The sequence below is a fragment of the Antechinus flavipes genome, chromosome 2, assembly GCF_016432865.1.
Source record: "Antechinus flavipes isolate AdamAnt ecotype Samford, QLD, Australia chromosome 2, AdamAnt_v2, whole genome shotgun sequence".
NCBI lineage: Eukaryota > Metazoa > Chordata > Mammalia > Dasyuromorphia > Dasyuridae > Antechinus > Antechinus flavipes.
Window position 1 is genome coordinate 21,243,707 of NC_067399.1, and position 25,377 is coordinate 21,269,083.

The 25,377-nt window shown below is 45.8% G+C and overlaps 1 protein-coding gene across 1 annotated transcript in view; it reads right to left on the minus strand.

The window, feature by feature from the left end:
• Window positions 1-7,553: 7,553 nt before the first annotated feature.
• EMX1 (empty spiracles homeobox 1) overlaps window positions 7,554-25,377 on the minus strand; it is a 39,279-nt gene continuing 21,455 nt past the window's right edge. The window contains exon 3 of the mRNA XM_051974275.1: window positions 7,554-8,326. Within this exon, the coding sequence (XP_051830235.1) occupies window positions 8,159-8,326 (168 nt within the window). The 3' untranslated portion in view covers window positions 7,554-8,158. The remainder of the gene's footprint in view (window positions 8,327-25,377) is intronic.

Here is a 25,377-nt window from a genome sequence, read left to right on the forward strand (position 1 = left end):
GTGGAGCGGGGGAGGATCTCACTGGCTGAGACGTTGGGGTTCATTAATTCAGTGCAGATTCAGACTAACACCTCTCGCTCTCTCCTCCCCTGCTACGGTGTGCAGGGCACTGGGCTCTGTGCTCGAATGTGGCCCCTCAGGACTGAGATCCTTTGTCTGGACTCCCAAGGACAAGCCCTCCTCCTCCTCTTTTTCCTCCTCCTTCTCCTCTTTCTTCTCCTCCTCCTCCTCCTCCTCCTTCTCCTCCTCCTTCATCAAGCCCTTCAAAGCTTTATGGAGCTCCTTATTGTGGCCTGGTCTGTGTAGGCAACCAGGGGAGCTGATGGAGGAGATGCAGTCCCTGTCCTCAAGAGGACAGAGTCTGGTCAGGAAAAGGGATTCTCAAACACAAACATGCAAGGTTGGGAGTAATACAGGGGGAGAAGAAAGAGATAAAGAAAGAGACAGAAGAAAGGAGAGAGCAGGGAGGGAAGGAAGGAAGGAAGGAAGGAAGGAAGGAAAAGGAAGGAAGGAAGGAAGGAAGGAAGGAAAGAAGGAAGGAAGGAAGGAAAGAAGGAAGGAAGGGAGCATACATGTGCGTGCAGAGTCACAGAAATCCGGCCAGCCAAGGAAGGAAGGAAGGGAGGGAGGGAGGGAGGGAGGGAGGAAGGAACGAAGGAAGGAAGGAAGGAAGGAAGGAAGGAAGGAAGGAAGGAAGGAAGGAAGGAAGGAAGTTCCACTTGCTTGACGTGGTCAGGGAAGTCTTCCTAGAGGAAGGGGTCTGGTTGAAGGTGTAGGATTTGGAGGGCCATTGAGGGAAAGAGATGGCATCCAGGCAAAGGCCAGGAAAAGAAGGCCTTCCTGCCTATATAGACTATATAATAATAAGAGCTACATGGAGAGGAGAAGGGGTGATCGGAGCTAATTCTAAATTGCACATCTGAGCATACCCTCTCCTGCCTACGAGGCCACAGTGACTGATCCCTATTACCTCTCCTATTTGTTGTTCAATACTGACCAACTTTCCTTGACCTCATTTGGGGTTTTCTTGGCAGAGATGCTGAAGGGTTGGCTGTTTCCTTCTCTAACTCATTTTACAGGTAAGGAAACTAAGACAAACAGGGTTAAGTGACCAACCCAGGGTCTCACAGCTAACAACTGCCTGACTTTCGGGTGTACCTGACTCCAGACCCAGTGTTCTAACCACTGGGTTACCCAGCTGCCTCCATTACCTGTGAAATCCAGTCCAAATCTCTGTGTTCCCCTTTTAAAGGTTTTTCGACACATGTGGTTCCAGCTGCCTTCCCATTCAGGCACACAACTATCTGTTGCACATTTGACATTCCAACTGGCTATTTGCCATGTGCAACATTCCAACTCCGTTCCTTTGCCCGGGCTGTTCCCGACTCCTGAGCGCGCTCCCTCTTTCTCTGCCTCTGAGACTCCCCCACTTCTCTCAAAGTCCAGGTCCATCAGCATCTCCTCTACCGCCACTTCTTGATCTCTTTGGGCCCTTTGGGCAGACTGGCAAAGCCTTTTTAGAATCATGTTTTTAAATGCAAAAAATAAAACACAGAAGATTAAAAAGGAAGCCAAATATGTTGAAACATGGTGGTCAAAACATTTTAAAAAGCAAATTTACAGACAGGGGTCGGGCTTTCGGAAGCCCGGCCTAATTTTCCCAGAGGCGGCCTCTCTCACTGTGGCACAGAAAGGCTCATGATGAAAGCCACTGGCCGGCAGAATGAACCCACTAGGGGTAATTGGGGTCAGGGAAGCCCAAGCAGGAGAGGATGCAGCACTCACCAGAGAGGGCCCAGCTTCACGCTACATCCGTGAGCATACGTGTGCGTGCAGAGTCACAGAAATCCGGCCAGCCACGCTCCCCCACGACCCGTTCCCCCAACCACAGAACGTCCAAGTCAGGAAGGCTCCTAGTGGCCACCCGGACCTACCCTGCATGTGGATTCTGCACACGGTTACGTGGCCACGCTCGGACACGCTCACACACTCCCTGTCCCACTCATACACACACGCACAGGGACTCACCCTCAGCAGTTACACTCATGCACACAAGCACACACACTCACACATACCATCCCAGCCCCAGTCCCACTCGCACAGACACACAGCTACCCTAGACAGCAGATGGGGGACTCAGCTAATTGGTTAAACCTGTTCCCCAAGTCTGGGCACCAATTGGCAAGGACACGTCTGACAGGAAAGCTGTTGGGGCTCTAGCCCACTGCAAGCTAGCTCCCTCGTCGTGCAGAGCTGCCCAGGAGGTCGAGGGGGGCAAAAGCCTGTGAGCAGGGGTTCGGGTCCAAGATCGTCCTGTGTATATCTGTGTCTGCTTATGAGCCTGTGGAGCTCGGTCTGTGGCCTGAGCCCCTAAATGTTCCTGTGTGATGATAAGGTATGTATCTGTAGGAGTGTGGACCCCCCTCTGAGGGACCCCCAAACCCTAAGTCTCTTCAGCTCAGGAACAGTTTTATCTCAGTGTGCAAAGGGGCCCAGTGCAAGCCAGGCTACCAGAACCTGATGGGATGGAGGAGCCCCAAACCCAGCACCATGAGCCCGGACAGTTCCCCCTGAGGGAGACTGGGCTTTGGGAAAGTTGGCATTGGGGGGAAGCTTCTGAAGACGGTGAGAACATAGTCCCAACACCCAAGAGGACCCAGTCTGAGAACCCCTCACCTCAGTGACCCCTTCATTTTTAACCAAAAGCTGACTTCTTAAAGAAAACCATCCCTGAGGTGGCTGAGTGTGGCAGGGAAGCAGCATTACAGATCGGAAGGATGGATATTTGACTCCAGGCTCGGCCAGCTGTGCAACCCCAGGAAAGTCAGTCAATCGATCTGTGCCTCAGTTTGACTTTTGCAAAATGGGTTTAGTAATAGCGCCCACCTCCCAGGGTTATGACATCTAATGAGCTAACACATAAAGGGTTTTTGCAAGCCTTTAAACACTACCCAAATGCTAGCTATTGCTAGGGATCACAAAGCATGCTGACGTACACCGTCCATGGTATCCTAACGACAGCCCTGGGAAGTGGGAGTCCCAGCTTTTCCCCAGGTGCCCTGTGGTACTTTGGTCAAGTCACTTCCCCCTTGTGCATGGGACTTTTCACCTCTAAAATAGGGAAGAGCTGGACTTGGTTTCTAGAGTCCCTTGTGTCACTAATATTCCATGCTCTAGGCAGGGCAGACATCACTGTCCCAATCCCAAGGACCCAGAGAGATATTGCACAGTCCAGTAGCAGGTTAGGGGTCCTGATGCTCTTCTCCCTGCCATTTCAGAGCCTCCTGAGGTGGGTTGCCTGGAGAGTAAGGCCTCCAAGCGTGAAGGACGAGGAATGGGCTGGATAAGAGGAGCATCCATCCCTCTCTCCTTCTCCCCTTCTCTAAATCAGTTCAGCCTCCTCGAGAGAGACTTCAGCTTGTTCCCTGGATGGGACCCAGAAACTCCCAAATTAGAAAACCTGGCAAGCAAGCAGCTCAGAAAATAGTTCATCCTAATTACATATTTTTCAAGCTCACAGAAGTCTTTATTAATTAAGTCACAACACCAATATTTACAGTCTGTGGGGAGAGGCACAACACAGTGAAGGGGAACCCAGAAGAGGCCCTATTCCCACTTTCCCACCCTTCAGTCAGTGGGGGCTGGCCTGAAGGGCCTTGGTCTGTCCTTCCTGCTCCTGCCTTGCTTGTTTATTTCTTTGTTTGGGGAGATCTGAGAGTCTGTGATGCTATTTTTCTGTGTCCCCCGTCGCCAAAAGTGCAATGCAATGAGAGCCTCATCATCTCTCCTTTGCCTTCATCATCCCTCCCTCTGCCTGTATCCCACCCATGCTTTTGCCTGCATCCCTTCCATCCATCTGCCTGCATCCCCCATCCATCTCTTTCTTCATACCATCCATCTCTGACTGTATCCCATATATCCCTCTGCCTGCATCCCATAAAGCCCTCTGCCTGCGTCCCATACACCCCTCTGCAGACCACTCCCTCTTTTGGTAGTCACCTGCCTCAAGGTAGATCTCAATCAACAAAGAAATCCTCCTTGAAGTTTAGCCTGTATCTGAGAGGAATCAGAAGTGGAAGCTGAGGCTTCTGGATCACCAGGCAGTGCTCTGGACCTGAGGGGAATAGATGTGGGCATAGGATAGGAAGTGGGGATAGAAATCTTTCATGAAAAATGAAGGGGGATATCTGATGGAACAAATAACCCCATCCTGCACTGTCGGGTAATGGGCAGCTATCGAGGGGGGCCCTAATGAGCCACAGTGTGGAGAGAGACAGATCTTGGAAAAGAGAGATCTTACTGAGAGACTCACTTAGCATCGAGAGGAGCTAAGCTGGAAAAGTCCTTTCTTGGGGGAAGGCTGTAGTTGGGACCTTAGCCCCTGGCAGTAGGTCTATCAACCTCAGGGAAGAGTAATAGAGAGTACTGAGGGATTCTCCTGGGAAGACAGCTGAGGCAGAATCTCCAGCCATGAGAGGTTTCTGAGGTTAGGGGTAGGGGGGCTCTCAAATCTATCCCCAATCACCCCCTTCTTCTCATCATCATCCTTTACTTTCTATCTGGGGATACTGACTTGACTATTTCCCTTTCCCTATGGATGGGGGGAAATGAGTCTTCTGTCCTGGAAAGCCCTCCCTACGGATCTGTTTTTATCTCCTGAATGAGATCCAGAGTTTCCTGAGTGAGTGCAAGGACTGTCTCTCCCCCATCAGACCAGGGGTTCCCTTGGATGGCCAGATATCCATCCAAGCACTCACCACCCACAATTCCCTCTCCCATCCCTGGACCTCCCTTTTACCCTTGGTGAAATAAAGGGGTTGTGCAAAATAATCTTTCAGATCCCTTCATTTCTAAATCCCATGAACTTCTGTGATTTTCAGGAACTGTGACAATAGAAGAAAGGGAAAATAGAAGAAGGCAAAGTTCCCATTTCCCTGGGACAATTGCCTCTTTCCATTAATGCTCCATCCATCCCAAAGGATATCTCCTTTTTCCAATGCCCTCTCTCTAGAGAGAGCTTAGCTTCTATTTTCCTCCAGCTAATCAGGGAAGAGGAAGCTTGGAGACAGATTCCCTTAACTATTTGGGGAATGGAGAAGGATGACTCGAGGCCATGTGGGGACACCAACACCTTCTCTGCCTAATCAAATCCTCTATCTTCAAGGTTAAGCCCCCTTTCTCAGAGGTCTACCCTGCCCCTGTGGTCCTCGGGTTATAGGTCATAGCCCATAGATTTAGGATTGGAAAGGATACTTAACCCCACCAGGTACAATCACTACCCACCTCATTTTCCATGAGGAAACAGACTCAGAGAAATTAATTTATCCCGAATCACACAGCTGAGGAAGGGTTCAAACTCAAGTCTCCCCAATTCCAAGTGAAACATGGTATCTCTGCCTCCTTCCTGTCTTTTAACTGGACTAGCACTGAATATCCCAGACACCCCTCAACATTTTCTCTCGCCTAGGTGAGTCATTTCTACAGCTAGGCTCCAGGCAGTAAGGGCAGCGCCTAAACCTCCTAGCTCTTGGCCACAATTAACCCTTGTACACACACATAAATGCTCCAGAAAACTGGTGGGAGAGAATGAGAAAGAATTAGTCTTGAAAGTACAGAGCTGAAGGGGATCTCACAGGTCGTCCCAGCAATGTGGAGAGAATTCCATACTTGGAATTGGGAGATTCCAATCTCCACTCTGCCGCCAACTAACTGGACCTTATTTTCCTCCATCTCTAAAATCAGATAGACTATATAACCTCAAAGTCCCTTCGATTCTAAGATTCTATGATCCCATCAATCCCTACTTGAGGAGGAACTTCTGAGGGACTAGGACCTAACCCCCAACTAGAATTTTGGCCACAGAGAACTTCTGGGCCATCTGCTAGAGCTAATTTCATGGGATCTAGGTTTCCCTCATTGGAAAATGAAAGAGTTGGGTCAAATGACTTCTAAGGTCCCTTTGAAAACGAAATCTTTGATTCTAGCACTATTTTATGCATGAGGAAATGAGACCCAGAAAAGCTACATGACTTTGTCCAGTGTTACTCAGATGGCAATTAGCAGACCAAGGATTTGAACCTAGAACCTGACTCCAAATGCAGCCTTTTCAGGTTTTGTTGGTCATATACATACATATACATAAACATATATATGAAAAGTCATGAGGTGACTAGGTTTGCAGGAAGACATTGTCCTTGTCTTCTGGATTGATCTTTGTCTCTATGCCTTTTCCTCACCCATTTTAGCTACATAGAAAGAGACAAGGCTTAAAATTAAATTTTAAAAAATCTTCAGGAAACTTTGAATCACCCAGAGGTGTTTGGCAAATAATCCTTATTTGGATAAGGATCATGGGAAATGCAGTCGATCTTTCAGAAATTAAAATCAGGCATTATATAGAATGTTTACCATAAATCAGAGCAAGATAACAATCCCAAGGAGAACCCAACCGAAGGATTTTGTCCAAAGAAAAGATAAACTGGAACCTGAGGATACTACTTAGGAATATCTCCTGTTTCTGAGACTTAGAATTTCCTGCTGAAAATAAGAAGCATCATAGCCAAGATTCTGCAGGGAAGAAGACGGGTACCTATAATACAGTCACAGAAAGTTTTTGTTTCTGAGGATTGTTCCTCACCTATTGGCCTAAGGGGGACTGCTTTCCTAAAACTGCCATTAAAACAAAATTTTCTAACTAAAAGAGCTATCCAGAGTCCTTTCTCCTCATACGAAAGCTAGAGCACTATGGCCACCGGTTTTAACCACTCAGCTGAAGCCGGAAGCAGAAAGCAGAGATATAATAAGCTCTGCAGTCCCAGGCCCAGTGGTTACCTGGGAGGTCATTACATACGTCTGGCAAAGCAATGTCCATGTTCAGCAGAGACTCCAGATCTGGTCAAGACTCATCGAGGGTGTGTCTAGCAAAGATTTGCATGTTCAATGAAATAGCATCGAACTGAAAGTAAGTGTCTGACAGAGACAGGTGAGGAAAAGACCAACGGCATCATATCGCCACCAGGTAGCCCCCAAACATCTGAGACATGAACAGTCTCGGGTTACCTATGTTCCATTTGGGGCTACTCCCTCACACACAGGTGTCTGCTTTTCTCACTGATGATGTGTATTTATAAGTGTGTCTTAGATTTATGAGGGAAGTATTTTATCACTATTTTCTATTAAATGCCTTTGTTTCAAACTAATCATCTTCTGACCGATAATTAAAGGTAGACACCTTGATGGGAACCCATGGACTATTGCTATTATGGATATAAATCCAAAATAGATCCATAGTAAAGCCATAGTAGATCCATAGAGTACCTTGAACCTGGTATGGCTGTCTCTATGGGATTCTCCCTGTGAGTTGAGGGTGTCCCCAGGTGCTCCCAGACCATTTCTACTGCCAGGGATGACTCTAGCTAGGTTGGTAAGAGAAAGGAACCTTTTCCTCCCCCCTCCACACTTATGACCACCCCAACGCACTCTCCGAGACTGCTTATTCCTAGCATCTCTCCCGAGTGCACAGCCCACGCTGTTGTGGATTGGAGCCAAGTTTCAGGGTCACTCAGACAAAGATTTTTTTTTTTTCGTTTTATTATCCACAGGGAAGGGAGACACAGGAGGATGTCACTAAGGCCTATAGCTGGGGTCGTGGTAGGGAAGTGGGGATCGGGGATCAGAGGGGCCTTTGGACAAGAAATAAATTAAAATAAAAACTCGTTCAAAGGAAGGAGGTAAGAACAGAAAAGGCAAAGGGAACAGAGAAGGCTTGGGTAGGAGATCAGGGTTGGGAGTCCCAGGGTGAGGCTGACAGGCTCACTGAGCCAGAGTTGATGCTGCAGGTCCCTCGACCCCGTCCAGCCCGAGGAGTTTGGAAGAGACAGAACCCGGAGGAAGGCATTCCTTGCTGCGCCTCCCCCCTCCGGTCAGCTGGCCCGAGTCTCTGAGTGCCTTGGAAGTCCCCAGTAGGAGCCGTCCACTTGCTGCTGCCCAGCCCAGCAGGGACGGAGGGAGGCGGAGGACTGGGCCTGGGCGCGCGGGGGAGCTCAGGAGGTTTGGCGGTTGGTTTCCACTGGGTCTCCCTGGAGTCCATTCCGATGTCCCTTTGCCACCTGGCTCCCTTCATTGGTTTCTCAGCTGCCCCCCCTCCCCAGGCCCCCTCTTAGTCATTGGAGGTGACGTCGATGTCCTCGCCGTTGGCCTGCTTGGTGGCGATGCGCCACCGGTTGATGTGGTGGGAGCCCTTCTTTTTCTGGTCCGACTCGGGGCCCTCTTCCTCCAGCTTCTGACGCTTGTACTTTGTCCGCCGGTTCTGAAACCAAACCTTCACCTGGGGTGGAGAGGGAGGCACAGGTCAGAAGGGTTGGAGCCCTTGGTCACTCATCCCTGCATGCACCAACTCAACAAACAGAGGCCCCGGGCCCTTACTGACCGCTGCTCACAAAGGACCGCTGCTTCACAGCCCTACCTGGACAACGCCCCTTGTTATCGCCCTCAGATGTCAGAGCCGGAGGGCGTTAGAACAGAAAATAGGAGAGTGGGGCGGGGCCTTCGGATGGAAAATAGGAGAGTGGGGGTGGGGCATTAGAATGGAAAATAGGAGAGTGGGGAGGGGACTTAGGATGGAAAATAGGAGAACGGAGAGTGGAAAATTAGAATGGAAAATAGGAGAATGGGGAGGGACCTTAGGATGGAAAATAAGAGTGGGGCGGGCCTTAGGATGGAAAATAGGAGAGTGGGGCGGGGCCTTAGGATGGAAAATAGGAGAGTGGGGCGGAGCCTTAGGATGGAAAATAGGAGAGTGGGGCGGGGCCTTAGGATGGAAAATAGGAGAGTGGGGCGGAGCCTTAGGATGGAAAATAGGAGAGTGGGGCGGGGCCTTAGGATGGAAAATAGGAGAGTGGGGCGGGGCCTTAGGATGGAAAATAGGAGAGTGGGGAGGGGCCTTAGGATGGAAAATAAGAGTGGAAAATAGGAGAATGGAGAGTGGAAAATTAGAATGGAAAATAGGAGTGGGGAGGGGCCTTAGGATAGAAAATAAGAATGGGTGGAGCCTTAGAATGGAAAATAGGAGTGGGGAGGGGCCTTAGACTGGAAAATAAAAGTGGGGCGGGACATTAAAATGAAAACTAGAAGAGGGGGAGGGCATTAGAATGGAAAATAGAAGAGTGGGGAGGGGCCTTAGGATGGAAAATAGGCGAGTGGGGGTGGGGCATTAGAATGGAAAATAGGAGAGTGGGGAGGGGCTTTGGATGGAAAATAGGAGAGTGGGGCGGGGCCTTAGATGGAAAATAGGAGAGTGGGGCGGGGCCTTAGGATGGAAAATAGGAGAGTGGGGAGGGGTATTAGAATGGAAAATAGGAGAGTGGGAGGGCTTAGAATAGGGGGTGTCAGAGCTGGGAGAGACCCTAGAATATGCATTGTCAAGAGCGGGTATACTGGGAGTCACCACTCTGGGCTAGAGAAAGAATCGGTAACTGGACTGCCAAGTAGATGTGATCCCATTTATACTTCTGCTGTGTAGCCTCCAACCTCAATATGAGCTAGAAATATACACAGCAGCAAATTGGGCTAAAGAAATCTTCATAAAACAAGCTCTTTAGAACAAGGTGTGTGTGTGTGTGTGTGTGTGTGTTGGTGAGGATGGGCTCTTCTTGCTGTCCTCTGCTAGTCAGACCACACTGAGCAGACTAAACTCAGTTCTAGGGTCTATATCATAAGATGGTAGAGCAGCCTCCAGGTTAATTTGTGAAGTATTCTTCACTTCCTCCAGGAAGTTTTCCCCCAGCCTCTCCCGAGCTCCCTTCTAGTTGCTCTCTGGACAGCTCCATTGGCTGCAGAAAGGCATCTCAAATGGCTGAACTAGAGCTCTGGATCTGGTTGCTCCTCCAGACTTCCCTATCTCTATCCTTTTGGTCAGTCAGACTCTCATCATTCTTTGCTTTTGCCCCTTTGCTCAGCTGCCACGGGCCCCATCCAATCAAGGGTCACATTCCGCTCTTCCTAATGCCCCCATGTGTCTCATGTCTATCCCCTTTCAGTCAGTCAGCACCCGGAGCTGTCCCCACCAGGGCAACTGAAACAGCCTCCAGCTGGACTCCTGTTTTGCAGTCTTTCCACTCCAAACCATCCTCCACTCCACTCCCAGGACTCACCATGCTGCTCCCCCCCCCCCCAATAATTTGCAATGGCCCCTGGGATAAAAAAAATTCCACACTTGGGTACTTGAGGCCCTACACAGTTGGGTTCTCCTGCTCAGTCCAGACTTCTCTCCCTTTATTTCATATTTCTAGTCTTCACACTCCTCTGCAGACAAACTGATCTCTGCTGTTCCCTGGCCTTTGCAGCCATCCCATCTCCAGAGTCCATGCCTTTGCTGATCTCCAGGCCCAGAGCACACTCCAAGCTAACTTCCTCCTCTCATCCTTTGCAGCCTCAGCTAAGGCGTCATGGCTTTCATTGCTATCTGAGCCTTTCTTGATTTCCTTACTTCATTTTCCCTCTTTTCCCCTCAAATAATCTTGTGTCTCTCCCTGGAAAGTAAGTTCCCTGAAGGCAGGCTGTTTGCATTTTATCTTTGTATCCCCAGTGCACAGTAGGCACTTAATAAGTGTGTTGGCATTTTATCTTTGCATCCTCAGTGCACAGTAGGCACTTAATAAGTGTGTGTTGGCATTTTATCTTTGTATCCCCAGTGCACAGTAGGCACTTAATAAGTGTGTGTTGGCATTTTATCTTTGTATTCCCAGTGCACAGTAGGCACTTAATAAGTGTGTGTTGGCATTTTATCTTTGTATCCCCAGTGCACAGTAGGCACTTAATAAGTGTGTGTGTTGGCATTTTATCTTTGTATCCCCAGTGCACAGTAGGCACTTAATAAGTGTGTGTTGAATTTACATCCCCTGGCAAGAACGAATGTTTATAGCTTGTATCAGACTGTCAAGATGGCCAGAAGCCTGCATTCTAGTTCTGACCCTACTGAGTACTTGGACACTAGTAATCGGAAACAAATCACTTTCCTTTCTTGCATCTAACTTTCTTCATCTATAAAAGAAGTGGACACGGTGTGACACAGCACATGGATGAGAAGCGCCTCAGGTACTTTCTGTGGTTGTCTCTCTGAGTCTCAGTTTCCTCTTCTGCAAAATGGACTCGATGGCCTCTACAATCCTATCTGGATCTACACCTATGACCCAATGACTTGTTGACCTGAAAGACCTCTTCTTGCTCTGCTGTGGGATGATTCTGTCCCTCAGCAGCTGGGGAGGCTTCTGGGTTCTCTTGGGGGAGGCAGAGCACTTTGGAAGAATATCTGAACCAACTCCCCACTTGGAAGCCACTTTAGCACTTCCAATTAGGGGAGCTTCCAGGCCCCTGCCACCCCCATCCCAGAAGTGAGCACCTCCAGGAAGTAAAAATAAAACCACAACCTGGGGGAGGACTCTGCATGAGTTAGCAGGTTACACCATAGTGTGAAATGCTGCCATATCACCCCAGGCCAGCTGGGGAACCCCAGAGGGGAGGAGGAGAATGAAAAGAAGGGTATCCCCCTGATTGAGGAAAAGAGCTCTATGATCCTGCCTCCAAACCTGACACTCAAAACCTTAATCTAATGGCCTGACCCTCTGGACACTGCCTGATCTCCTTGACCATGACCCACTGAACCAACCCCCCAGATTCTCAGTCCAGTATCCTCCATCCTGGACTTGGAACTCCACAAGACAGTATAATAGTTTGTCGTTACCCGGGAGTCCTGCCTGGCTTTGAATTTAATGCCATTACCACTCTCAGCAGACCTTCTAAACGTCAACATAATCTCCCTAAAGCACAAGCCAGGACTTGGCATTTCCATACTCAACAATGTCCAATGGCTCCCTATTGCTTCCAGGACCAATTCCATTTCTCTAAGAGCCATGGCGGGTGAGCTCTGGGCTCAGGATCAGGAAATGGAAAGATGCTGCTGAGTGGGCCTTCAAGCAGAGTTCAGGAAAAAGAGCACTGATCTGGGTCCAAATCCAGACTGCCTGCGTGACTGTGGCCAATTCATTTGCCTTCCCTGGGAGTAAGTTTCTCTAGCTGTAAAACTGGGGCTCTTTCTGGACTTTCAAAAGCCTTCCAGATCTGAGATCCTGGTTGGATGCCTATGATAAAAGAGTTCTGGGTTCTAACCTCAGCTCTGCTGCGAACCTCTCCAGCTCTGCTTTTTTTATGTGCAAAATGGGAATAATAATTCCTAACTTGTCTTTTTTTCATGGAGTCTCTGGAAAGGAACATTATTCTAAGGCCTAAGAGAGTTAAATTCTGGTCTTGGATTTGTCCAAAAAAAAAAAAACCCACTGTTTAAACCCTTTATTTTGTATGCATATTCTATTTACTCATTTGATACTGGATTTGGAGTCAGAAAGACGCTGGGTTCCAAACCTGCTTCAGATGTTTGCCAGCTGTGTGTCCCTAAGCCAGTCACTTAACTGTTGCTGCCTGCCTCGGTTTCCTATCAAAATGGTAATAATAATCAAGCCTCCCTCCTCCTGAATTGGAAATCGAAGGGATGCCCATCCATTGGGGAATGGCTAAACAAGCTGTGATAGAGAATTGTAGAAAGAATACTTCTGTTCTAGAAGAAATGACAAGCAGGATGACCTCAGAAATGCCTGAAAAGACTTAACATGAACTGATGCAGAAGGAAGTGAACAGAACCAGGAGAACAGCAGTACTGTCAGATAAAGAACTGGGGATGACGTAGCTGGTCTCAGCCATCCAGTGATCCAAGACAATCCCAAGGGACTGATGATGATGCACGCTCTTCACCTCCAGAGAAAGAACTGATAGTCACTGAATACAGACTGTAGGATGCTGGGTTTTTTTTTTTTTTAACTTTTTCTTTCTTTTTTTTTCTTTTGAGTCTTCTTAAACAAAATGACTAATATGGAAATGTTTTTACATAATTGTACATGTCTAACCTATATCTGCTTTCAGGGAGGGAGAGAAGGATAGACTTTGGATCCCAAAACTTTTAAAAATGTTTAAAAATTAAAAAATTAATTACATCTCCAACTTTACAGGGCTGTTGCAGGGATCGTAGGAATAGATGTCAAGTGCTTTGAAGACCTTAAATCTCTATTCTTATTCAGCAGTATTTCAGATAAGGAAAATGTAAGCCTTGAAGGGCCTGGCACAAATTGTAGCTATGCCATGTTTTCCAGGGAGATAGTGGTAATACCAAGAGACAATGACTGGGCTGAGAGATGTTGAACCTCCCTCCTACCTTATAGAATAGATCTGAATCAATACAAACTGGAAAAGACCTGAGGGATTACTTTATATCCTATTTTTCAAAAAAGGAAACTGAGGCACAAGAGATGTGACTTCTCCAAGATCATACAAGAAGTAAGGGGCAGGACCAGAATTAAAATCTAGGTCCTCTAATTCTCAGTTTTGAACTCATCTTCCTCCTACTCCGTGCCTCTGTGTCTTCCTGAGGTGTAATCCTAAGTAACCTAGGGGGTTCTGCCCTGGCCCTTGGCTCCTGCCCAGGTCCGGTGCTGGATCTGGTTGTGACGGCACAGTGGGTGGATGATCTCACCCTTCCCGGCGGGCACTGAGGTGGGTGAGTCAGGGCTCTGTGACTGCAGAATTGGGGGCGGGGTGGGAGAGAGGAGGCGCCAGTTCCTGGGAGCTGCTGCCATCCATTGCAGCCGCCCAGGGAGGGCCATGTGGCACAGAGGAAGCTGCTGGTTCTCAGGCACTGGCAGCCCCTGCAGGGGGGAGGTAGATCAGCAGGATCACAGTTGGGGGAGAGGGCACCCCGGAAAAAAAGCCCTTCTGTCAAGGAAAAAGGTGCCTGAGAAGCTCCCTCACTCCCGAGGAGGAGGGAACCCTGGTGTGAATCATAACAAAGGCCAGGGGTTCCCCTCTCTCCATTTCACAGAGTTGGAAACTGAGGTCTTGGAAGGCTGTCTGATTTTCCTCAGGCTACCTTCCCTCCTTTGAACTTCTCTGCAAAGTGAGGGAATAGAACCTGACAAATTGCTTTAAAATGCTTGTCTACTGCTATTTCCAAAGCTATTTGTTGTACTGGACAACTCTTCTGATGCTCAGGATGTGAGGGACACAGCTGCTCCTCCCCCCAGTGAGGGGGCAGTCCCCAATGCTGATCAAACCAGATGGAAGTCAGACCACATCCCACAAGCTGACCCCAAGAGAGGCCACAGCAACGAGTCTTAACTTCAGCAGGGTCAAGAAAGGTGCTCAATGGATAGGTCTACAAGCCCAGAGTCTGAAAGTCCTGAGTTCAAATTCAACCTTGGACACTTACTAGCTGGATGATCGTGGGCAAGTCATTTAACTTCTCTTTGCCTCAGCTTCCTCATCTGTAAAATGGAGATAATAATCGCACCTACTTCTCAGGGTTGTTGTGAGGATTAAATATTTGTAAAGCTCTTTGCAAACCTTATAGTGATCCCTGAATGCTGGCAAACTATTATTATTATTAGCTTCAAAGAAAAGTCCTAGAACAGCTCCCCTTTTCACCATCTCATTCAACCAAATATCTCATGTTGGATGATGAAAAGATTAAGCCAAAACTGAGGACTTTTTTCTTGTTTTTCATATTCATAAGACTTAGGCCCAGTGCCTGGCACATGAGAAGCCTGTAATAAATGCTTCATTTATCTATCATCCAAGAGTTTATCTATCTATCATTAGATGATATCATTATATCATGATATCGATCATTATCATCTATTATCTATTCATCTATTCCTCTATCCATTTATCTATTTATCCGTCCATATATTATCCATCATCTAGTTATTTATTCCTCTATCTAACCATCATCTACCTACCTACCTATTTACCATCTATCTATTTACCCACCATCTATCTAGCCTATCAATCTACCATTTACTATCTATCCACCATCTATCTATCTACTATCTACCATCTATCTATCTATCCATCCTATCTATTTGCTATCTACCATCTATCTTTCCTCTATCTATATATCTATCCATTATCTATTTACCATTCATCCTATCTGCTATCTACTATCTATCTATGTATCCATCCATCCATCCTTCTATCTATCTATCTATCCATCTCTCTCTCTCTCTCTCTCTCTCTCTCTCTCTCTCTCTCTCTCTCTCTCTCTCTCTCTCTCTCTCTCTCTCTCTCTCTCTCTTCCCCCCTTAACTATGTCTTTAAGTAACTTATTTCCCTGGGTCTCAGTTTCCTCACTTTGTGGAACACCTAGAGGTCTTTATCACAAGAACACAGGTAGATCTAAAACTGAAAAAGTCCACAGAAGTCACCTGGTCCTACCCTCTCATTTTTGCAGAGAAGGAAACTGAGGCCGAAGAAGCTTGGGTTACTTGTCCAGGGTCACACAGACAGTAAGCAGCAGATGATATTGTAAGGATCAATTGAGTATCTAGATGTGACATAGCCTTGAGAACATCAAAGTGCTTCACTCATGGGAGACAGCCTTGTTTATACAGACACGTAAAGTGCAAAGAGCACGTGAGGAGCAAGATAAATGAATACATGCCCCCGTAGCCTCAGCATATCCAAGTATTATAGAGGAGAATAGAAATGGATTTGGGGATTATCTGTTATTTCCTATTATGCAGTGCCTCCTTTCTCTTCCTTCAGGCTCTTGTTTCAATCACCTTTCAAATACTTAGATTCTTTATGTATATTTGTGAGCCAGCTCTACCATATATTAATATATAATACACATAGATGTATGTATATGAGCTTTAATCTATGTATGTGAGGGGTCATTGAATATCTCTTTCTCTCTCATCAGTCTATGAGCTGCTTAAGGGCAGAGACTTTCTATGTAGCCTTACAATTTAGCATAATGCTTGGTGCGGAGTAAAAGCTTAACAAATGTTTGTTGACTGACTGACTGAATCCAGTCCCCTGCCCTTAGGTCTAAGCCTTCAGATTGAAAGGTCAGTCCTGTTCTTTGCGTGACTCTCAGGATGGAGAACCCTGGTTTGGGGACGGAGAACCCAACCAGGGTTTGTCCTGGATTTGAACCCAAACTATCCTAATATCTATGGTTTTCCTTTTGTCCGACTGCAATGGCTCCTGCTTTCATTTAAGCTTATTTCCTTCTGTTTGGAAAATAATCATCCAGGGTCTCCATCGTCAAAAACTTTTCTCGTTTTACCTTCGTGGCACTTAGCACAGTGCGATGGTACTAGGTACGTGGTAAGCCTTTAATAAATACTTCATCTCTCTCTTCTTCAGCGTCTCCTCTCAAGTACTTCCCTATTCATTGGTTGGGTGACCCAACATAATTCTCTTCAGTTGCAGCCTTATTTCCCATCAGCAATTCTACCTTCACCCTGTCTATTCCCATTCTTAACTTTATTCTTAATCCCAATCAGGAGCCCATCTATCTCTATTTCCTGCTCCAACTCCACTGCTCTCGACACCCACACTCCCGGTCGCTGACTAGTGAACCTCCTTCCCCTTATTTTGCCCAGACTCAGACCTCCCTCCCAAACTACTTTCCAGTCACCTCGATGCTTAAATATCAGACCTTTCCCATTCCTCTCCTCTTGCAGTTCTAGGTTTGGAGAAAAGTAATCAACTCAACACTTTCCACTGTTGAAAAGGCCATGTAGACGGATTGTCTTGTTGACTCTGGTCCCCTTTTTGAAGCTCCATTTTATAATATATTCTGTCTACCTGAAAATAAACTCCCTGATGGCAGGTTTTTTTTTGACGAAATACATCAGAAGTATCCTTAATGTTTGAAAGCACAGAGTCTGGCACAAGTAAGTGCTCAATAAATGCTTTTTCTTTCATTCATTCATCTCCATCTCTAAACTACATCCTTTATACCATCAACTCTGCTCTTAATCTCAACCCCATCTTTAATACTGTTCAAAGTCAGTTCCACCTCTAAACTATCCCCTCCCTCTCTTTTCCCCTTTCCAAATATGATCTCTTGCTTCACCCCTCTCCCCTGCTGATCCCAATTGCTAATCTCATCCTGATGGTCTAATTCCAGCTTCTCAAAGGCTCATTAGTGGGCCCAAGTTCAGGGAGAGCTCCCCAGCTAGAAAGGTGTCATGTACGGGCCTGCCCACAGCCCAGATGTCGCTGGACATCTTGGGGATTCTCAGGCTACTCCCTGTTTTTCAAATGGGAAGATTAAGAAGCAGTCTTGGGATCACCCAGTTGGGCAGAGCACAAGCTAGAACCCACATCTCCAAGCTCTTTTAATTAATTTAGGCATTGACAGGGAATCCCCTCCTTTCATCTTTGCCTTTCCTGTGTCTCCTTCTACCCTCGTCTCACCAGATCCCCTGAGATGGTTCTTCTCCCTCCCCATATCCACCCCCACCTTGGCTCCATCTCCCTTTTCATCTTCCTCCCTCTCTCCCTCCTGCCCTTCATTTCCACCTCCCACTCCCGTCCCTGGGCTTGCTCCCACGCTGCCCTGATAAAAGACGGAACTACCTCCCCTCAACCATCTGAAAAGCCATTTCTCCCCTAGTCCTGCCCCCACCCCCAGTGATACGTACACAGTCCCACCACCTCACCTCTCCCGTCCCGACCCTGAGCCCCTCGGAAAAGCGCCTCGGCCTTTACAAAAAATACTCTCATCTCCCTTAAGGATGTCGCAGAAAAGGAAGCTAGATTTAGATGCAGAAAACACGAGTTCAAATTGTAGCCCCTGTTAGGGCCTGGGTGATCTGGGGGCAAGCCATTGAACCCGCTGGGTCTGAGTTTCCTCCTGTGTAAAATGAGGAGATTAGACCAGACCGTGTCCAAGTCCCTTCCAGTTCTAAACCCTATAAGACAGAGGACAGAGACTGGCCTCGGGATTTCACTGAGCGAAGGGAATTCCCAAGCCAGAGATTTCCACCAATTCCCTCTAGCACATTCTCCGCTACTTCCCTGCCCATGTGACACAGTCAAGATCCTTCAAAATGAAACTTGAATCTAGGCCTTTCTGGCTTTAAGACTGTTTCTCCGCCTACTAAGCACCAAAGTTCGCTTGGTCAGCCGCATTCTGGCCCGTTATTCTGAGCACTGATTGATAATGGAATAGACCCTCACTTAATCACAGAAAGGCTCCCTAATTATGAACACAGAGTGCTCCCCAATGGTGCTCCCCATCTCACAAATAAGTGCTGGGATACAAGGCAGAGGGCGAGATTGAAGGGAGGGTTAGGGGGCTGGGGACCTGGATGATAAAGTAGAGCTATCTCAGCGCAGCCCATCTCCTCTAGGAAGGAGATAGCTCAGAGCCCCCATCCCGGAGCATCGTTTTCTCATGCTTAGGGTGGCAAAGACATAGGAAGTTGGGGGTTTGGAAGACAGTGTGAAAGAGGCTGGCGCCCTACAGGGGACTGTGAGCTATTAGGCTAACATTATGGTTCTGTCACTGCCCAGTGACATTGACAAGGATTTTCTGCTCCTTGGACCAGAGGGAAAGAACACTTGATAATTTAGTCAAAAGACTGGGTTCAAATGTTAGTTTTGACATTATGGGTGGCCTTATGCAAGCCACTGGACCTCAGTTTCTTCATTTATAAAATGAAGGGGTTGGATAAATCACAACATCATAGATTTCAAAATGGACAGGACTGAGAGGATGGCAAATCCAACTTCCCTCCCATTTTTTGCCAAAGAGGGAAAATGAGGTCCAGGAGAGGCTAAGTGATTTATCCAGATTTCACAGAGCTTATGAATTTCTTAGTCAAGATTGAACCCTCTGGGAGGTCCTGGATTCAAGTTGTGGTTTTTACACACACCGACTGTGACACCCTGAGCCAACATTTAACCCTTCTGCTGGAGGCAGAGAAGATGCGGGCCTGCATGAGGAGAAGGGGGCTTCCCTCCTCTCTGGAGCACCAAAATTTCGGCCTTTACAAAAAATATTCCTATCTCCCTTAAGGATGCAGCATAAAAGGAAGCTAGATTTGGATGCAGAAAACATGAGTTATCTATCTATCTATCTATTAAGTTATTAAATTTGAACTCAGGCCCTTCTGACTCCAGGACTGGTGTTCTATGCCAGTCTTTCCCCAAACCAAGTTCCACACTCTGCCCTCTTAGACCCAACTTTAAAGCAACAATCCTACACCCATGCTAGGGTCTCTCAATTATATGCTGAGCTTTATAATTATCTCAGCTTTTGGAGGAAGAAGGCAGAAAATAATGTTTTTATTGAAAGCTGTTGTAATGAATAGCTCTATCCAAGATTGCATTGCCAGGTAACTTTCTATTAAAGTAGAATATAGTAAAATTTCTATAAAGTAGAATATAGAATGCCTATATGATAATAATTTTATTGACTATATTCTGTTTTCCACATGTTACCATATGCCATGTATCCCTCCTACTCCCTCCTCTTCAAGAGCCTCCCTATATGACAAATGGCATTTGGGGGAAAAGATAAAGAGGGAGAAATCAGCCCAGAATTCTGTGTGTCCTAAAACATGGACGACAGGATTTCTGTTGCATTTGAAATGAAACCAGTGAATGTTTGGATTTCTTTTTCCTTTTTGGAGGTTAATTACCTTCCTTATCCTGAGAGGTACTTGGAGTCAAGAAAATCCACATTATAATCCCCATCAAAGGAGATGTGGGTAAAGAGTTTTGAAAACCTCAAGTGTTAAAGAAACATGGGGTTTTATGGTTTATCCTGACCATTGCTATATGTCTGAACTCACTTCTTAAAGTTCAAAGAGAAGGGAGGTTCCAAGAAGCATCGCGGGGTGGGGGCAAGACCACAACAGGGAGCCAGTCTGAGACCAGTCACAAAAAAGACAATCAGAGCATCATAGAGTTAGAACTGGAAGAGCTCTCAGGGGCCATCTAGAAACAGCTCTGCATTTTACAGATGGGGAAAACTAAGGTCCACAGAGGTAAATGAAGTGCCTAAGCTCACAGAGAACATTGATGGAGGCCAGGTGAGAGGGGAGGCCTTCCTGTTAGAGGCCTGGGACACAAGGCAGAAGTGGAGATTAAAGGGATGCATTTTTCTTCATGCATCTGCCCATAGAAAAAGGAGACCCATTTGCTTGATGCTGCTCTAGCCTCTTTGGTCAGTCTATAGAAATAAGAATGATGTCCTTATGGCAGTGATTATTTCAGAGCAGAGTGACCATCAAGTTCAAAGACTGCCTGGACTCAGTGACCCTAGGAATGATTTTAAGTCACATTCGTGGACTCAGTCAACCAGCATTTATTCACCTCCTACTATGTGCCAGCCACCGTGCTAGGGATGCAAAGACAAAAATGAAACAATCCCTGCCCTAAGGGACGTCTGGCCAACTGGGTGTCCATACTGTGTATTCCCCAGACTTTAGGTGGAATTTTTGAACATAGCAGCGGAACAGACCAGAGGATCAGAATTCTAGAACTGGAAGGGACCTTGGAGGTAATCTGTTCCAACCTCTTCATTTTACAGATAAAGAAATTTATCTGCCCTGGAGGCAGGAAAACCTAAGTTTAAATCCAGCCTCAGGAAGGATGGGAGAAAGGAAAGGAAAGGAAAGGAAGGAAAGAAAGAAGGAAGGAAGGAAGGAAGGAAGGAAGGAAGGAAGGAAGGAAGGACTAAAAGGTTAAGAGACTTGTTGAAAGTCACTCAAATGTTATATCAGACACATGAGAGTTCTCTTACACACAGTGCAACTCAACTCACTGTTGCACTTGGGACATAAGGGGTTCCGGGCCCCTCATTAAGAAGTCCTTTCTTCTTTTCCTCCAAGGTGGATCTTTCCCATCATCCTTTAAGACCTAGCTCAGGCCTTCCAATCTATCCCACTATCCCAGGCCACAATGACCAGGTCCTACTCTGAATTCTTATACCTTGTATGATGTACAACAAGCCAGTCTTAGCTCACACTTTAGAACATTAAATGTGAGAGTTGAGAGAAACCTTAAAACACCAGATATCAGAACTGAGAGGAGTCTTAGTAGATGGAATGTCAGAGCTGTTCTAAGGTAAAGCCTTAGAACAAAGAATCTCAGAGCTGGATGGACCTTAGAACCTAGGATGTCCAGGCTGGGAAAGCTTAGAACATAAGATGTCAAGACTGAGAGGGGCTTTAAAACATAGGATGTCAGCACTGAGAGAGACCGTAGAACAAAGAATTTCAGAGCGGGAGGGATTCTATGAACAGAGCTAAGTGATGCTAAAATAGGAAAAGTCAGAGCTCTTGTGGGAGAATCTTAGAGCATGGATGAAGTCTTGGAACCTAGAATGTTAAAGCTGGGTACAAAATCAGCTCTCTCGCCATTAAATGGGGATTCATCTCCTCTGACACGTCCCAGGCACTCAACCTCTTAGGTCATGCTCTAGGACAATGAAACGATGCTGATCTGCATTAGAAGAGGGAATTGTCTCTCCTGGGAGTTCCCCGTATGAATGTTACTATGCACCCCACCTTTCTCCCTGTCACTGGAGCCTTACAACAAATGATTACGGTAGAATTTATTAGGCTTACATTGCAAATGAGGAAGTTGAGGCTGACCCAGGTTAAGTGACTTGTACAGGATATCACACAGTGTCTGAAGTTAAATTTGAACTCAGGCCCTTCTGACTCCAGGACTGGTGCTCTAACCAAGGCACCCCCTCACTACTAGATAATAACAACATGATATAATAGAGAGCAAGCTAGGTCAGGAAGACCCAAGTTAAAGTCCTACTTCTGACCCACTAACTTCAGGCTAGCTGACTGAGTGTCGCATTATCTTTTCGGACACCTCATCTCCCATGTATTTCCCCCGACTTTTCCCCATGCCTGAAACCCTCTCCTTCCTCATCTCCATCTCCAAATCCCAGCTAAAACCTACAGAAAATCTTTTTCTGACTCTCCCTTAATTCTAGGGTCTCCCTTCTAGTGATTATTCCTGATTTTTTTCTGCCTATAGTGTGTTTGTGTATTGTCTTTTTGTGAGACTTCAGCCTCTCTTTGTATCCCAGTACCTGGCACACAGTAGGTGCTTAATAAGCTGCTTATTAACTGATTAAGATTCTTAGTTACAAAGCAGGTGCTCTGGAAAGAATCACATAAACTGATGCTGAGTGAAGTGAGCAGAACCCGGAGAACGCTGTACACTGTAATCGTGTATTGTTCGATGAAGAATTGTGGGTGACTTAGCTCTTCTCAGCCATACAATGATCCAAGACAATCTCAAAGGATTAATGATGAAGCACACTATCTGCCTCCTGAGAAACAATGGATCTTGTCTGAAGACAGACTAACGCATGCTATTTTTCACTTTATTTTTTTCATGTTTTTCCTTTTATCTGAGTCTTCTCATACAAAATGACGAATTTGGAAATGTTTTACATAATCGCAAGTGTATGACCTATATTTGATTGCTTACCATCTCAGAGAGAGAAAGAGAGGAAGGAAGGAATTAGACTTGGAACTCAAAACTTTAAATTAAAATGTTTAAAAAAAAAAAAAAAGCAGCTACTTATCTCTACAGGAAATCCCCACTGGAAATTGTCTACATTGATAAAATCACCAAGAGAGAAAAAATAAAACTAAGCAATAAAGAAATGAATGAAACAAATGGTCAATTGAGAGAGAAAAACAGATGAAGAACAAGATGCACAGGAGATAAGGGAGGGACTGTGCTGTGGAGACAAAGGAGTCAGGAAGCCACCACTGCCTAAGCCAGAAGACCATGACCAAATTTCCTCCTCGGTTTCCTCTTCTGTAATAGGCGATCGGTGGTATCAAAAGCACCATTTCCCATGTTGAGTTGCTGTGAGGAAATGGATTTGCCAATACTGAAGCTTTGAAGAAATGAGAATTGGTCTTATAGATGGAAGGAGAGACAGATAAACAGGCAGTTGACTGATAAATAAATAAATGCTAGATAAAAATGACAGATGAAAACGGCTATGAATCAGTAAAGACACAGAGAGAGACACATATAGATAGATGATCAATAAATTACTATAAAAAAGGATGGATGATCCCTTACTATTTAGCTCAATTCAATATTTTATTCAGTGACTGGTGATTTCCCAGTTGAGCTACCCACTCAAACACACTGAGTCAGATAATAATTAATAACAGTAATAGCACCTACTATGTGGCAAGCACCATGTTAAATGCTTTACCAATAATATTCATTCCAATAATATTCTCACAATACTCCTGAGAAGTAGATGTTATTATTATCCCAATTTTACAGAAAAAACTGAAGCAGGTAGAAGGTTGACTTATCAAGGTCACACAGTTAATAGATGCCTGATAGGATATATAAATAACACATTTTATATCTCCTCTTGGGATATTATGTGTGTGTGTGTGTGTGTGTGTGTGTGTGTTTTCAGTTTCAGTCAGAAGAGTGTCTGACTCTTCACGGCTCTATTCGAGGTCTTCTTGGCAAAGACACTGGGGTGGTCTGCCATTAAACTGAGGCAAAGGGGGACTTGCTCAGGGTCGCACAGCTAGGAATTCCCTGAGGCTGGAAGGAGAAGATAAGACTTCCTGACTCCAGACTCAGCACTGGATCCATTGTACTACTTAACTACTCTGGTACCATAAGAGAAGATATACTATAATATATGTGTGTATATATTTATATGTGGAGAGCTGTATCTACACACATGATTGCATGTGTATATGTATATAGATACTGTAGGAGATCCTATAGGATAAATAAAATTAACTGAATGAAGAAGAAAGGGATGAATGAGTGGATGGATGGATGGATGGATGAATAAAAATGCATTTAGTCAGCCCTCATGCTGTACTACACTAAGCCTAGTGATATGAACACAAAGTGAAGCAGTTTCTGTATATAGGAAGCCTTTGTGGGAGAGATTTATGTATACTTTATCATAGACAGATAGTGGGGCAGCTAGATGCTGCAGTGGATAGAGCACTAACCCTGAAGTTAGGAGGACCCGAGTTCAAATCTGGTCTCAGACACTTAACACTTCCTAGCTGTGTGACCCTGGGCAAATCAGCTAACCCCAATTGCCTCAGGGGGGAAAAACCGTAAAAGAGAGATAGTGGTAGAGCTCACAGGTAAGAAGAATAAAATGGAATATACAGGGGATCACAAAAGTCTTTAGAGTACTTTAAATTTAACTTTAAAGTATTGTGTGTTTTATAAGCCTTAAAGCATAATATAAATGTTAGTTCTTCCTTTCAACAGCAGATAAATGATGAATGCTCAGATTAATGACAAAGATTACAGATGATCAGTGGATTGCTATAGCTAAATGGATTACAATAACAAATATTTTTAAATAATTACTATGTGCCTGTCATTGTATTAGGTTCTGCGGACAAATAGCAAAAAATGAAACAGTCCCTACATTCAAGGAATTTTCATTCAACAGCAATGAACAGATAAAGAGATGTTAGATGCCCATTTAAATGATGAGAAAATTATCTAAAGAATCTAAAAGTTTGAAATCTGGAAAATATCTCATCTCTAGAGTGGACCTCCTTTAGTCAATAGGGAGCTCTCATCTCTAGAGTGGACCTCCTTGAGTCACTAGGGAGCTCTCATCTCAAGAGTGGATCTCCTTGAGTCACTGTGGAGCTCTCATCTCAAGAGTGGATCTCCTTTAGTCACTGTGGAGCTCTCATTTCGAGAGTGGATCTCCTTTAGTCACTGTGGAGCTCTCATCTCTTGAGTGGACCTCCTTTAGTCACTAGGGAGCTCTCATCTCTTGAGTGGACCTCCTTTAGTCACTGTGGAGCTCACATCTCAAGAGTGGATCTCCTTTAGTCACTGTGGAGCTCTCATCTCGAGAGTGGACCTCCTTTAGTCACTAGGGAGCTCTGATCTCTAGAGTGGACCTCCTTTAGTTACTAGGGAGCTCTCATCTCTAGAGTGGACCTCCTTTAGTTACTAGGGAGCTCTCATCTCTAGAGTGGACCTCCTTTAGTCCCTGTAGAGCTCTCATCTCTAGAGTGGACCTCCTTTAGTCACTAGGGAGCTCTGATCTCTAGAGTGGACCTCCTTTAGTCACTAGGGAGCTCTGATCTCTAGAGTGGACCTCCTTTAGTTACTAGGGAGCTCTCATCTCTAGAGTGGACCTCCTTTAGTCCCTGTAGAGCTCTCATCTCTAGTGGATCTCCTTTATTCATTCTGGAAGTCTCATCTCTAGAGTGGACCTCCTTTAGTCCCTGTAGAGCTCTCATCTCTAGTGGATCTCCTTTATTCATTCTGGAAGTCTCATCTCTAGAGTGGACCTCCTTTAGTCACTGTGGAGCTCTCATCTCTAGAGTGGACCTCCTTTAGTCACTGTGGAGCTCTCATCTCTAGAGTGGACCTTCTTAAGTCATTATAGAGCTCTCATCTCAATAGGTCTCATATCTAGAGGGTTATAAGATGCTGTAGATATTGCTATCTTTATTTCACAGATAA